Source organism: Salvelinus alpinus, chromosome 14 (genome assembly GCF_045679555.1).
Source record: "Salvelinus alpinus chromosome 14, SLU_Salpinus.1, whole genome shotgun sequence".
Classification (NCBI taxonomy): domain Eukaryota; kingdom Metazoa; phylum Chordata; class Actinopteri; order Salmoniformes; family Salmonidae; genus Salvelinus; species Salvelinus alpinus.
Genome location: NC_092099.1, coordinates 7,872,025 through 7,886,617, shown reverse-complemented (window position 1 = coordinate 7,886,617; position 14,593 = coordinate 7,872,025). Strand labels below are relative to the sequence as shown.

The following is a 14,593-nucleotide window of genomic DNA, read 5'->3' as shown; positions in this document are numbered from 1 at the left end:
AAATAGATGCCAGAAGATTCAAATCAAATCAAATTTTAAGTGTTAAATAAAAAATAGACAAGTAGAAAATAGAAAATAAAAGTAACTAATAATTAAACAGCAGCAGTAAAATAACAATAGCGAGGCAATATACAGGGGCTACCGGTAAAGAGTCTATGTGCGGGGGCACCGGTTAGTTGAGGTAATTGAGGTAATGTGTACATGTAGGTAGAGTTAAAGTGACTATGCATAGATAATAAACAGAGATTAGCAGCAGCGTAAAGAGGGGTCTGGGAAGCCCTTTGCTTAGCTGTGACTATGCATAGATAATAAACAGAGATTAGCAGCAGCGTAAAGAGGGGTCTGGGTAGCCCTTTGCTTAGGAGTCTTATGGGCTTGGGGGTAGAAGCTGTTAAGAAGCCTTTTGGACCTTGACTGGCACTCTGGTACCGCTTTCTGTGTGGTAGCAGAGAGAACAGTCCATGACTAGGGTGGCTGGAGTCTTATTAGGGCCATCCTCTGACACCGCCTGGTATAGAGGTCACGGATGGCAGGAAGCTTGGCCCCCGGTGATGTACTGGGCTGTACGCACTACCCTCTGTAGTGCCTTGCGGTCGGAGGCCGAGCAGTTGCCATACCAGGCAGTGATGCAACCAATCAGGATGTTCTCAATGGTGCAGCTGTAGAACCTTTTGAGGATCCGAGGACCCATGCTAAATCTTTTCAGTCTCCTGAGGGGGAATAGGCTTTGTCGTGCCCTCTTCACTGCTGTAGTGTGTTTGGACCATGATAGTTTGTTGGTGATGTGGACACCAAGGAACTTGAAACTGTCAACCTGCTCCACTGCACCCTGTCGATGAGAATGGGGGCGTGCTCGGGACTCCTTTTCCTGTCGTCCACAATCATCTCCTTTATCTTGATCACGTTGAGGGAGAGGTTGTTGTCCTGGCACCACAAGGCTTGATCTCTAATGGCCATTTACAGCTCATTGAGTGTGGTCTTAGTGCAAGCATCTGTTTGTGGTGGTATATAGACAGCTACGAAAAATACAGATTTAAACTGTCTTGGTAAATAGTGTGGTCAACAGCTTATCATGAGATACTCTACCTCAGGCGAACAAAACCTTGAGACTTCCTTAGACATCATGCCCCAGCTGTTGTTTACAAATATACATAGACCGCCACCCCTTGTCTTACCAGAGGCCGCTGTTCTATCCTGATGAAAAAGCTTAAAATGTATGTATGTTATTCATGTCGTCGTCAGCCAACCCTACCGTTATGCTTGTTTACACTGAGCTGCGCTGGGGTCGGACAGCATGACTGTGTATATCAAGACACTTTAGAGCCAGCGGGAGATATGGCCAAATACTATTTTTGCCGCACTAACAATTGAAATAAATGTCTTTAAAAATGGAAGGCAGTTGTGATGAGGCAAGATCAGGTGGTACCATTCTAGCCAATGAGAGGGCAGATACGTGTGTGAACAACCACAATGGTCCTTGCTATCCTGGATCCTTAGGTTGTCCCTACCCCAATGAAGTTGAAATTTAAAACGGTTAGGGTAGGGTTTAGGGAAGTGACATCCCAAAGATCCTGGATAGCACTAAGAGGCACAACTCCAATATAAAGTGTTTTTTTCTCAAAGTTGCCGTGATGTCACGTGTCCTACTTATATCAGTACACTCGTAACAACCTAATAACCTAAGGTTTACAAAACGTATATTCGATCAAATAAGCCTCAAGTAGCAAGTAACCAATTACATTTTTTGTTGACCAATTTCAACACTCTCATTGACCTCGTTGCAAAAACTCCTCTCTTGGTGAGCGCAAAAAAACACCTGCTGGAGAAGACAGATTTTGGGCCGAGTTCGCTTCGCCCCTTTCTCTCTGATGTATCTCAATCCAGGGATGAGAAATGCGATGTACTCCAAATTGTCACATTATCCCCACTGTTACACCGATTACATTATTTTATTATTCTAGGTAGCAGAAGCATAGAGAATGATAGAAGCATCTAGTCGCCAAAAGGCCATATTAACATGGGCAGCACCATCGAGGGCTTCTGCCATTTTATTGTAGTCAACTGGGTGCGACTTCCAACTTCATTGACTGATCCCCCCCTGGTGACCCTGTTGGAGTCATGTCCAACAGGATCATCAGGAGGGATCAGCCAATCGTGAAGAAGAAAATTGACTACTTCAAAATGGAGATAGCCTCAATGGCGCTGCCCATGGTGTCACAGATGTTATAATGGCACAGATACAAAGATGAGTCCTCTATATATCTCTATGAGCAGAAACGACGTCAGCCATTTTGAAATGGCACTAGAACGTGTGTTGAACAACAAAGGATATTCAGCCAATCAGGCTCCGTGCAGACTACGTCGTCGCGCTATGGAAATGTCAAAATAAAAGTACAGCGTGGTTTATGGCTTAGTATATGTCAAACTCTCCCAAAACTAGGGATGCTCTTCCAGTACAATAATTGCTAATCACATCGACGGGGCTGTAGTGGAGCAGGTCGAGAGCTTCAAGTTCCTCCTTGTCCACATTACTAAGGACCTTTCATGGTGCGAACACAGTCATGAAGAGGGCACAACAATGCCTCTCCTCCTCAGGAGGGTGAAAAGATTTGGCATGGGCCTTCAGATCCTCAAAACGTTCCACAACTGCACCAATGAGAACATCTTGACTGGTTGCATTACCGACCATAAGGCGCTACAGAGGGTAGTGCGTAAGGCCCAGTACATCACTGGGGCCGAGCTCTCTGCCATCCAGGACCTCTATACCAGGCGTTGTCAGAGGAAGGACCTAAAAGTTGTCAAAGACTCCACTTCTATCTGCTATCTCACGGCTAACAGTACCGGAACCAAAAGGATTCTAAACCGCTTCTATCCCCAAGCCATAAGACTGTTTAACAGTTCATCAAATGGCTACCCTGACTATTTGCATTGACCCCATTTTTATTTGCACTGACTCTCTTGCACCGGCTCTATGCACACTCACTGGACTCTACTCTCACACACTCACACATACTACACTGACACTCCAACACACACATACACCCACCCACCTACATACGCGCACACACACAAAACACACAAGCAAATTGATGCCACACACTCACACACTCAGTGGTAGAAAAAGTACCCAATTGTCATATGTGGGTAAAATTAAAGATACCTTAATATAAAAGTATTTGGTTTTAAATATACTTAAGTATCAAAAGTAAACGTAACTGCAAAAAATATGCTTATGTATCAAAGTATGAATAATTTCTAATTGCTTCTAAAATGTATGGAGTAAAAAGTACATTGTTCTTTATTAAGAATGTAGTCAAGTAAAAGTAAAAGTTGTCAAATATATAAATAGTAAAGTACAGATACACCCCAAAACTACTTATGTAGTACTTTAAATTATTTTTACTTAAGTACTTTACACCACTACACACACTCACACATAGACACACTTTCACACTCTACAAACGCTGCTACAGCTCTGTTTACGATCTATCCCGATTGCCTAGTCACTTTTACCCCTACCTACATGTACATATTACCTCAACTCCTTCGTACCCCTGCACATTGATTCGGTAACGGTACTCCTTGTTTATAGTCTCGTTATTTTATCATGTTACTATTTATGTAGTCCGCACAGAGCCTGATTGGCTGACAATCCTTTGTTGTTCAATGCACATTCTAGTGTCATTTCAAATTGGCAGATGTGGCTTCTGTTACTTAGCATGAGGACGAAAAGGGCGGCTTGCCTAACAAAAAGCGGCCCTACGAAAACTAGTAGTCTTTCAAACTTCCCGGTGTAACAGCTGGGATAATGAGACAATTCTGAGTACATGGCATTTCTCATCCCTGGATTGAGGTATGTTTTCCGAGCCATATCTCTACTGTGTATTGATCTACACAGTCATGCTGTCCGACCCTAGTGCAGCTACCTAACTAGGAGAGTAGTTTGCACATTTGTTACTCCTGGTTTGATACTTTTATCCTCTTTTACACTGTTTCAAATCTGTCTGTTTAAACTGCTGTACTTCTTATAATCAAAACAAGCTTTTTCGTGACAGTCTCAAGTCTTTTCAATAACGTTTTAATGTGAGAGGCCCTCCGTCCTCTTCCTCAAAGCTAGATTATTATTTTTCTGTGGATACATTTATTTGACGGTAGCATTGAATATGAATGAAGGTAGCAGAATATAATGAAGGGCTTGAATTTATATAATTGTGCAATTATGTTGTTTATTTTCAGAGATCATTCAACATTTTTGCATTTTCAAGTGTGATGTTGAATGCATTACATATTGCCAACTGTGTGAGCTGGTAGGGGGCAGAGATGCTGTAGAAATGTGATTTAGGATTTAAGATCCTTCCAGAAGATAGTGGTCCTTTTGGAGGGCACTTTGAAAGGTGATGAGTTGCTACTAATGACAAAGATGAACTGGTTAAGAGTTGCGTAACAGTGACCACTAATTCACAGCTATCACATGGCATAATTGTATCTAATGAGTTACGCTAACCTTAAGTAACACTCATAAGAGCTGAAGCTGTCAAATCTACCATTCCAGTGTTTTAATTGCTAAATTGTATTTACTTTGCCACCATGGCCTATTTATTGCCTTTACCTCCCTTATCTCACCACAGTTGGTGACCACAGTTGCTCACATTGTATATAGACTTATTTTTCTACTGTATTATTGACTGTATGTTTGTTTTACTCCATGTGTAACTCTGTGTTGTTGTATGTGTCGAACTGCTTTGCTTTATCTTGGCCAGGTCGCAGTTGTAAATGAGAACTTGTTCTCAACTTGCCTACCTGGTTAAATAAAGGTGAAATAAAATAAAAGAGGATGGGAGGAAGGCTGGAAATTGATATACAGCAGTAATCTGTAAGCAGAAATTTGAACACAGACAGATTATTCTTTGTCTGAAAGACAATTGCGCCTCCCCCAAACATACCATGCTGGCTCAGATCATTTCTTTCACATTGTCCATTTCAGCAGATCCTGAAGCTATGGTAGATGAGTACCCGGGCTAGCGCAGACAGAATACAGCAGGGATCATCAACTAGATTTAGTCGCAGGTCTAATTTTTTATTGAGCGGATGGTCTGGGGGCTGGAACATAATTAAGCAATAAGGCCCGAGGGGGTGTGGTATATGGCCAATATACCACGGCTAAGGGCTGTTCTTATTCACGAAGCAACGCAGAGAGCCTGGATACAGCCCTTAGCCATGGTATATTGCCCATATACCACAAACCCCTGGAGTGCCTTTTTGCTATTTATAAAAGTAATTAGATCAGTAAAAATACATGTTTTGTCATACCCGTGGTATACCACGGCTGTCAGCCAATCAACATTCAGGGTTTCGACCCACCCAGTTTATAATAACAAATAATTTGTCGACTGCAAATTGACTGCAAGAAGCAAACCGATATGTTTGACTAAAACATAATACTTTCAAACATTGCTTATATTTTTATACAATCACGTCTCTTTATTATACGTGGGAATAGTAGGGAACAGATATCTTAAATTAAAATCACTTGGAGCTCATTCCCTTGTGTCCAACAAAGATAGAAAATATATGCACATACAGTGCATTCGCAAAGTATTCAGACCGCTTGACTTTTCCACATTTTGTTAGGTTACAGCCTTATTATAAAATTGATTAAATAGTTTTTCTCCCCTCATCAATCTAGACACAATACCCCATGATGACAAAGCAAAAACTAGAAATGTTTGCAAATTTATTAAAATTAAACTGAAAAATCCCATTTACATAGGTATTCAGACCCTTTACGCAGTACTTTGTTGAAGCACCTTTGGCAGCGATTACAGCCTCGAGTCTTCTTGGGTATGAAAAATAACAAGCTTGACACACCTGTATTTGGGGAGTTTCTCCCATTCTTCTCTGCAGATCCTCTCACGCTCTGTCAGGTTGGAGGGGGAGCGTTGCTGCACAGCTATTTTCAGGTCTCTACAGAGATGTTCGATCAGATTTAAATCTGAGATTTGGCTGGGCCACTCAAGGACATTCAGAGACGTGACCTGAAGCCACTCCTTGTCCGGTTTAGGATTTGGCCGGGGTAGGCCGTCATTGTAAATAAGAATTTGTTTTTAACTGACTTGCCTAGGTCAAATAAACAAATAAATATAGCTATCATGACAACTCTGATGTCATCATGACACAAAGCACCCTGAGAGATTGCCTGGGTTTGGAACATTCGTTTTGATGGGCTTTTTTGGCAGAGTGAATTACTCTCACTACAGTTGTGTTGAAACATTTTGTCTTCTACCTGAATACTTAAAATTCAAGAGGGCAACGATTGCCATGGTAACTGCCTCATTAAGGAAGCCTCTTCAAAAATGGAGAGGGAGATGGAGAGACAATCAGCCCGTTGTAATGGAGGAGAGGAGGAAAGGAGCACACTCAACCCACACTAGCTCACTCCTGGCCAGTCTCTGAGTAGGAGGAGAGGTCTCATCCCTTAGAACTCCCATGCTTAACTCTCATTAGATTCAAACCCTGTATAACAACGCTCTACACTTTGTGGATGTTTCTGTAAGGAAACTACACGAATTCCTAGTCCCTTCCAGACCTTATCAAGGATTTCAGCTTAGAGTAAACCAAGTGAGCTGTGTGTCTGTGAGAGATAGAGAGAGAGAAATACACACTCACCTCATCCAGACAACGTTCATACTGCTTCCTCTGGTTGTCGTTCTCCATCGTCAAGGCAGAGTTCTCCGCCTGTAACAGCAAACACCTCCAGATAAACTGAATATGTACACAAAAAACACCTTCACATGTGTCCATAAATCTGTGAACAATTCCAGTCTTCCAGATAAAGATACCACATGTATACAACATATACACATCGTCTCTTGACTGAGCTGAAGGTAACCCCGGTGCTTCTTAAGATGGTCATGCCATGAGATTTTACTTCTAACCAAATTAATTAGAGCAAGCCTTTCATCTCATTAACTGTCCATAACATATACTAACAGAATTCTGACCAGAGTTACATGCCCGTAACTTAGACATTCATGTGAATCTGTGTTGAGGTTAAAAGTTATTGTAAAGCACCCTTATCTCAGTGTTTCTGCTATTGAGTCTCACTACTCCAAGGTCTGTGTAATTCCTCCAGTTCATCTCTATTAAAACATGTCAGCGTCGCCCGGGTTAGGGGAGGGTTTGGCCGGCAGGGATGTTCTTGTCCCACCGCGCTCTAGCGACTCCTGTGGCGGGCCCGTGCGCAATGCACGCTGACACGGTCTCCAGGTGTACGGTGTTTCCTCCGACACATTGGTGCGGCTGGCTTCCGGGTTAAGCGGGCATTGTGTCAAGAAGCAGTGCTGCTCGGCTGGGTTGTGTTTCGGAGGACGCACGGCTCTCGACCTTCACCTCTCCCGAGTCCGTACGGGAGTTGCAGCGATGGGACAAGACTGCAACTACCAATTGGATACCACGAAATTGTGGTAAAAAAATAATAGGAAAGACAAATCAAAGAAGAGATATTTTTAAATAACCCTTGACACAAATTCAAACGGCTCATTGCTGGCTTTTGGCTGGTAATCCAGGTTGTTTAGTTCTCCAGGTGTGTTCATATGACCTACTGTGTGGAGTTATTGCCTAGCACTGGTTCTGGAATGGTGAACGTCTGAGCAACACTCATTTAAAAAAAAAGTGGTCATATAAATCACAACAGAAGTGTCTGAACAGAAGGCAAAGTGCTTCTGAGGAGAAAGAGATCGTAGGACACTGATAGATCATAGAACACTGATTCAGAGGGGTTGGGTTAAATGCGGAAGACACATTTCATTTGAATGCAATCAGTTGTGCAACTGACTAGGTACCCCTTTCCCTTCACTTGGAGTCAAAAAGGCCAACGAAGTCATAGAGCCTATAAGACTATCCCATTTAAAGGTCACGGAAATCCATGTTATGAGCTTGAACTTTAAGAGGTAGGGTATGGGTAAGATATGGGCTGGATGTGGCCTCAATCTGCTATTGATGTAATATCACTTCACCTTTCCAAATGAGTCTTATTGATTTACAAGCTGTACTCATTTGCCGATCATTCCACTACTTTCTAGCGTTATCCAGGCCTTCCATTTTGATTGACATGCAGTTAACACAGTTTCAACCCAGATATCTGTCTCACTCCGTTGACTCCTCAGCAAGCAAATGTGAAACAAATGACTTTTTGGTTGAGGTTGTGAAGAGAATCGAATGAGAGGCTTCTCCAGACAGTGAGCACAGTGGGCTGGATCTGTGTTCATTTGTTTATTGACTCACGTTCATATGCAGCAAATTGTTCATTGCACATTACACATGCTCCCAAGTGTGCCTTCACGGCTGGAGAACTAGGAAAGTAGTTTGAAATTAAATGGAAAAACATGGCAGGTCAATGAGTTTGTCTAAAAGTGTAATTACATGTATAATTTAAAGGGATAGCATCCACCATGAAAATATGAGTCTGAAAATATCCAATAGGGTCTACAGAGGCAGACACGTTAAACAATGTAATTCAAGAAGCCAGTTTATCTAATGGCATTACTAAAGAAGTCAAGGTCATGATTGCATGCTAAATGGAATTTGGATATCGTCCTCCATGGAGATGTCCTCAATTCCAGATGAATTTCATGATAACAAAATGAAAACTATGAAGGCTATTGCTGTTAGATGACAATGTTTGCATTAATCCAGTCTAATTCATGGATGGATATAATAGTCCATTACTCCTGCTGATCCCTTGATCATCAATATATCTGACTGGGGTATAGGCCTAAATCACAGTCACACGGGGTGGGGCACAGTTATGAAATCCTTTCTGTATGAACTGGTAAAGCAAAGGTAGACAAAAAAAAATGTAAGTCGTACTCCTATTTCTGTTTTATGTGGTGCATGAATCCCTAACTTTTCCTGGTTCATTAAAAAGACTGGTAAAATTGTATTAGTCAGAGCATCACTATTCCACATCTATGTATTTCAGGGGAAAAAAATTATCACTATTACTGATCTGGGATCTGCAGACAGATGGTAAGTTCTATTTGCTTCTGTAGAGCAGGTGTGATTAAGGAATACTATCACAGGATCATGGGCATGGAATCATTTCTGGGTAACAATTAAGTACCATACTGTGATTGTTTTCAATTAAAATTGTCATAAAGAAGAATTTAAAAAACATCTTATCAAAGAGCAATTTCTCAAGCATTTTTGCTAAGACTGTCTGGGAGTGTTTTCAGGTTTGGAACTCTCTTTCTTATTGGTCTATTAGCCAATGTACTGCCTGGTGATGACACCAGGCAGGCCACAACTCCATCCTACCACAACAGGCTTAAATTTCATGCACTTTTTTCAAACAGCTCTTACACTAAAATGGCATTATCATAATTCTTTGAATTTCAAAGTATTATTCCAACTTGTTTTTGACTGTACTGGGCCTTCAACTACCTTGTCAGTGATTGAATTATCACACACAGGATATGACTAAGTACTGTCAAGTCAGACCCAGTCTTCTCTGCGTGAATCAGGGCCGGATTACTGAAGAAGTATGCAGGGACGGAAGTCGGTGTCCCAGGTCCCCAAATGCACCTTTTTCTCAGGTCTTTTTACATATAAATTACTTAAATGGACAGAATGAATAGAGTAGAAAATAATAATTGTCATCTTAATTTTTCACCAAGCTTCTGTCTGCTTTAACCTGGAACTATGTATTCAATGAGCTCTTAGCTCATAATGGAATCAGCCATGATTGACGGTCTAAGGAATGATACCTGGCAGCTATAACAGACAGAATTACTGTGTATAGTTTTCAAAGTGTTTCTATCCGCTTTAGTACAATGCACGATGCAATATCGTATCCTCATACAATTCTGAAGAATTTAAAAAGTTATCTTTGTGGGCCATATTTAGACTAAAGATACAAGCAGGAGCAGGCTTTTGCTCCAGCCAAGCAGTAACACACCTAATTCAACTAACCATAGCAGGACCTATTGGCATTGATTAGCAGAATCAAGTGTTTCTGCTTGGTGGGAGAGAAAGCCTCCAAGATTGTCCGTCCCTGACCTACATACAAGTAACATCATTGTGACTGGCACTGTATTTACTTTTCATTTATGCTTAAATCATGATCTTAATGATATAATACAAATGAAGCATGTGCCAATGTGAGTGAGCTTCAAATTCCTGACCAACTTTGATTATAACCAAGTATATGGCATTACAGCAAAAAATAAACCATGGTAATTCACCCTATGAAGTCATTCTTATCCATAATTGAGGATGGAGAGAGGTACTAAGTGGAGAAGAGACCCTACCGTGCCTGAGCTTACCTCCAGGGCCCGTAGTCGCTCTAGAAGGAGCTTGGCCTCGTGGGAGTCCTCCTCATGTCTGCTACTGCTGGCTCCTGGAGAGTTGGTCCTCCTCTCTATCAACGGGGGTGTTGGGCCCTCCAGACTGTTCTGCTGTTTCCACATCTCCTCCAGGAGTTTGTTCTAAACCATTGAAAGAGGGGTTGGAGAGAAACACAGAGCTGTTGAAACAGTTGCATTGCCTATTGGAACTAACTGGGTATGTGCCTCGTCAATTTTCTCCAACCTACAAGATACACATAGTATTAATGGAAAGATCTTGAATTTGGCCATCATTTGTGGATTTTATTTAATCATATACAGTAGGTGAACTGCTATTCTGGATTTGCAGTTGGCTGTATAGGGATGTAGCTACAAGAACTGTGCAGGAGTGCAAATGAAGACTTCCAATTCGTTGTATTTTGACTCCTTCCAAGAAAATCAATCACAGGATTTGTTTGATGTTATATTTTATATTCTGTAGCTGCCTCTTCCCAATTAAAGTTAGTTTGATAGCCACCACTAATACTGTAGGTTACTTCTTATTTTTCTGGCTGCTCATTTGACTGGTTTTCCACCTTAACTCATATGGGTGTCTTTGGTTGACCCCCCAATATTTATTGATTGAACCAATAGAGATCATTTGTCCCAATTTTTCTAACATTATGAAAATGGGACCCCAGATGTTACAAAAACATCAGCATTTACAAAAGTCTCCTTCCTTGCATCAATCCATGAAGTCTTGTGAACTGTTGTTTTAAAAATGCATTGTGAATTATGAGGCTTATTTGCATTTGTAATACGCTTCGTTGGTTTTTTATGTCAAGCACTTTTACCCTCGCTACCTACACCAATCAATTGCATCTCACAAGTGCTAAAGGTGAGGACTAATCGAAAAGATAGAGGCGTGTGGGTGCATAGTGTGCCGTCTAGTCTACAAAACGTCACGGCCTCAAATCGATTTAGTGTTCATCACATTGATACTTTCTCAGAACCAAGCAACCATCCAGTAGACAATTAGTAAGGCCTCCAGGCAAGCATAGTTGGCTCATAATGACTTGCAGTGTAGTAATGAAATGCAGTGTAGTCCTGTGTGGCTCAGTTGGTAGAGCATGGTGCTTGCACCGGCAGGGTGGTGGGTTCGTTTCCCACAGGGGACCCGTATGAAAAGGTATAACGATGCATGCATTCTCACTACTGTAAGTTGCTCTGGTTAAGAGTGTCTGCTAAAATGCATAATGTGAATGTTTTACATAATCGTGCACTATATTGGCACCACTTTCCCATTAATCCTGATTAATAATATGTTACAGGTACTTAAAACCTGAATATTTGCTGAAGACCTCACATTGGGTTAATCTTACAGATGTCATGGTAAAATGTCACCGCATTGTATTTTAACGAACCTGGCCTTTTGAACCAGCCCTCCCCAGCTTATTAACTCCTTTGGGACTGTGGTTAGCATACTCGCCTTGGGGCCAGGTGACCACGGTTCAAATACCACCAGTGGTGGTACTTGCTCCTGGTGGTAGCTGCATTAGTGTCAGAATGTATGACTGGCCTAAGATGCTGTATGACAGTCGTCAGGAGATTTGATAGCATCTAACCTAAGGGTTGCCACTCTTCCCTCTGTCTCTTCTGGATGCCCTATCACCATGCTACTGTGTACAGTACCTCATTTCAGGGTATTGCCAATGATTGGACATTTCAGAAAGTTAGATGATTATATTTTTTATGGATTGTTTACAGCCTTTAATCTAACACTGTTTTATAAAGGAACCCGTAGGGTGATTTATCAAGGGTTGCATACTTGTATAATAAAATATTTGGTTTATTTAATAAAATAAACAGAAAGTAAGTAAGAACAAATATGGTCAATGTTCTACCTTGTAGGCTTTCATAAGGTCCAGTGGATCCACGCTGGGGCCCTCCAGTATGTCCTGGTTCTGTAGCAGGCTCCTCACAGTCTCCTCCATACTGCAGGCACACAGAGTATTGGGACCAATCAGAACATAGACCATGCAATAAACAAGCCTGTTTTACAACAGGGCATGCAACAGAAAATGATTAGTCCATCCGTTTCAGTCAGTTTTCATTCTGTTTGGTGCCTAATGAACACAACACAGGTTCCAATATGGGATCAATAGGCTAGTTCGGGTATTTTTCTGGATCAAAAAGGGGATTAGGTGGTGGGCATGGCAGGGGGTGTGGCAATGGGAGCGATCGACCCGTCGACGAGACTGAATTTCTTTACTTCCCCCCCATCTTGCCAGTTTAGAGACATTTTTGAATTTTGTGGCCAAGTTTCTGCCTCTCCAACATTTTCTCCATGGAGCTGAGAGACATTTTTACAATTTAAAGCTAATTTCCTGCAATTATACACATTGTGCCATGGAGCTGAGAGAACATTTTGCAGTTTTAAAATGAATTTTATGTAATTCTATGCATTCTGCCATGGCTAATGCTGTGTTCTTCTGCTCAAACACATGGATGGACTTAAGCTGCCCGCTAGCCGGTGGCTAGTACTTTTCAGACAAGGCTAGTTGTAAATGTGGTAAACTAGCCTGCCTGCTACTGAAATGTTGTATTTTCAAATATCTCATGGAACATATTTTGGACCAGGGCTGGTAAAATATTGCAGTCTACTAGCCCAGCTGGCCAGTGCCAAAAAACAAAAATGACATCCATACTCAAAGATTATAACAAAATCAATACTGCTAAATTCATTGTTTTTGGAATTTTCAATTCTCCCTGACTGTCTAGCTTGATGATTGTTGGTTCTCAAAGATGAGAAAAATACACTCAGTGGTCAGTTTATTAGGTACAACACCCTGTGGCTGTGGCTTGCTTTATGAAGCAGGCAGATAGGTATCAAGGCATTCAGTTAGTGTTCGATTGAATGTTAGAACGGGCAAAACAAGTGTCCTAGATAACTTTGAACTTGGTATGATCATTAGTGCCAGGCGCGCCGGTTCCAGTATTTAAGAGAAGAAAAACTCCTAGGCTTTTCAAGCACAACAGTGTCTAAGGTTTACCGAGAATGGTGCAACAAACAAAAACATTCAGTCAGCGGAAGTCCTGTGGGCGAAAACAGCTTGTTAATGAGAGGTCGAAGGAGAATGGAAAGAATCGTGCAAGCTAACAGCCCGGGCCACAAACAGGCAAATAACGGAACAGTACAGCTGTGGTGTGCAGTATGACATCTCGGAAATCACAGATGGGCTATTGCAGCAGAAAACCACATCGGATTCCACTCGTATCAGCTGAAAACAAGAAGAAACGGATGAAGTGGGCACCAAAACTGGAATATTGAGGAGAATAAAAACATTGCATGGTCTGACGAATACCGATTCCTTTTGCGTCATGCTGATGGCAGAGTCAGGATTTGGCGTAAGCAGCATGAGTCCATGACCCCATCCTGCCTGGTGTCAACACTACAGGCTGGTAGAGGTAGTGTAAGCGTGTGGGGAACATTTTCCTGGCACACGTTAAGTCCGTTGATACCAATTGAGCAATGTTTCCATGCCACAAAGAACTAAGGCTGTTCTGGAGGAAATGGTGGGTCTGACCGGTACTAGAGAAACTGGCAACTAAGTTTACATAGGTATTTTATCTTTTCTATGTACATGTATACAGTACCAGTCAAAAGTTTGGACACACCTACTCATTCAAGGGTTTTTCTTTATTTTTTACTGTTTTCTACATTGTACAATAATAGTGAAGACATCAAAACTATGAAATTACACATATGGAATCATGTAGTAACCAAAAAAGTGTTAAATAAATCAAAACATATTTGAGATTCTTCAAAGTAGCCACCTTGATGACAGCTTTGCACACTCTTGGCATTCTCTCAATCACCTTCATGAGGAATATTTTTTAACAGTTTTGAAGGTGTTCCCACATTTGCTGAGCACTTGTTGGTTTCTTTTCCTTCACTCTGCGGTCCAACTCATCCCAAACCATCTCAATTGGGTTGAGGTCGGGTGAATGTGGATCCCAGGTCATCTGATGCAGCATCTCATCACTCTCCTTCTTGGTCAAAATAGCCCTTACACAGCCTGGAGGTGTTTTTTGGGGTCATTGTCCTGTTGAAAAACAAATGATAGTCCCATTAAGTGCAAACCAGATGGGATGGTGTATCGCTGCAGAATGCTGTGGTAGCCATTCTGTGTGCCTTGAATTTTAAATAAATCACAGACAGTGTCACCAGCAAAGCATGCCCACACCATCACACCTCCAAGCTTCACGGT

The 14,593-nt window shown here is 41.6% G+C and overlaps 1 protein-coding gene across 1 annotated transcript in view; it reads right to left on the bottom strand.

Moving 5' to 3' along the window:
• The window catches only part of LOC139538340 (nck-associated protein 5-like), a 113,349-nt gene that overhangs the window by 53,816 nt on the left and 44,940 nt on the right, over window positions 1–14,593 (bottom strand). The window contains exons 3-5 of the mRNA XM_071340287.1: window positions 12,227–12,317; window positions 10,323–10,484; window positions 6,667–6,735 (exon numbers count right to left, since the gene is read on the bottom strand). Coding sequence (XP_071196388.1) covers window positions 6,667–6,735; window positions 10,323–10,484; window positions 12,227–12,317 — 322 coding nt within the window. The remainder of the gene's footprint in view (window positions 1–6,666; window positions 6,736–10,322; window positions 10,485–12,226; window positions 12,318–14,593) is intronic.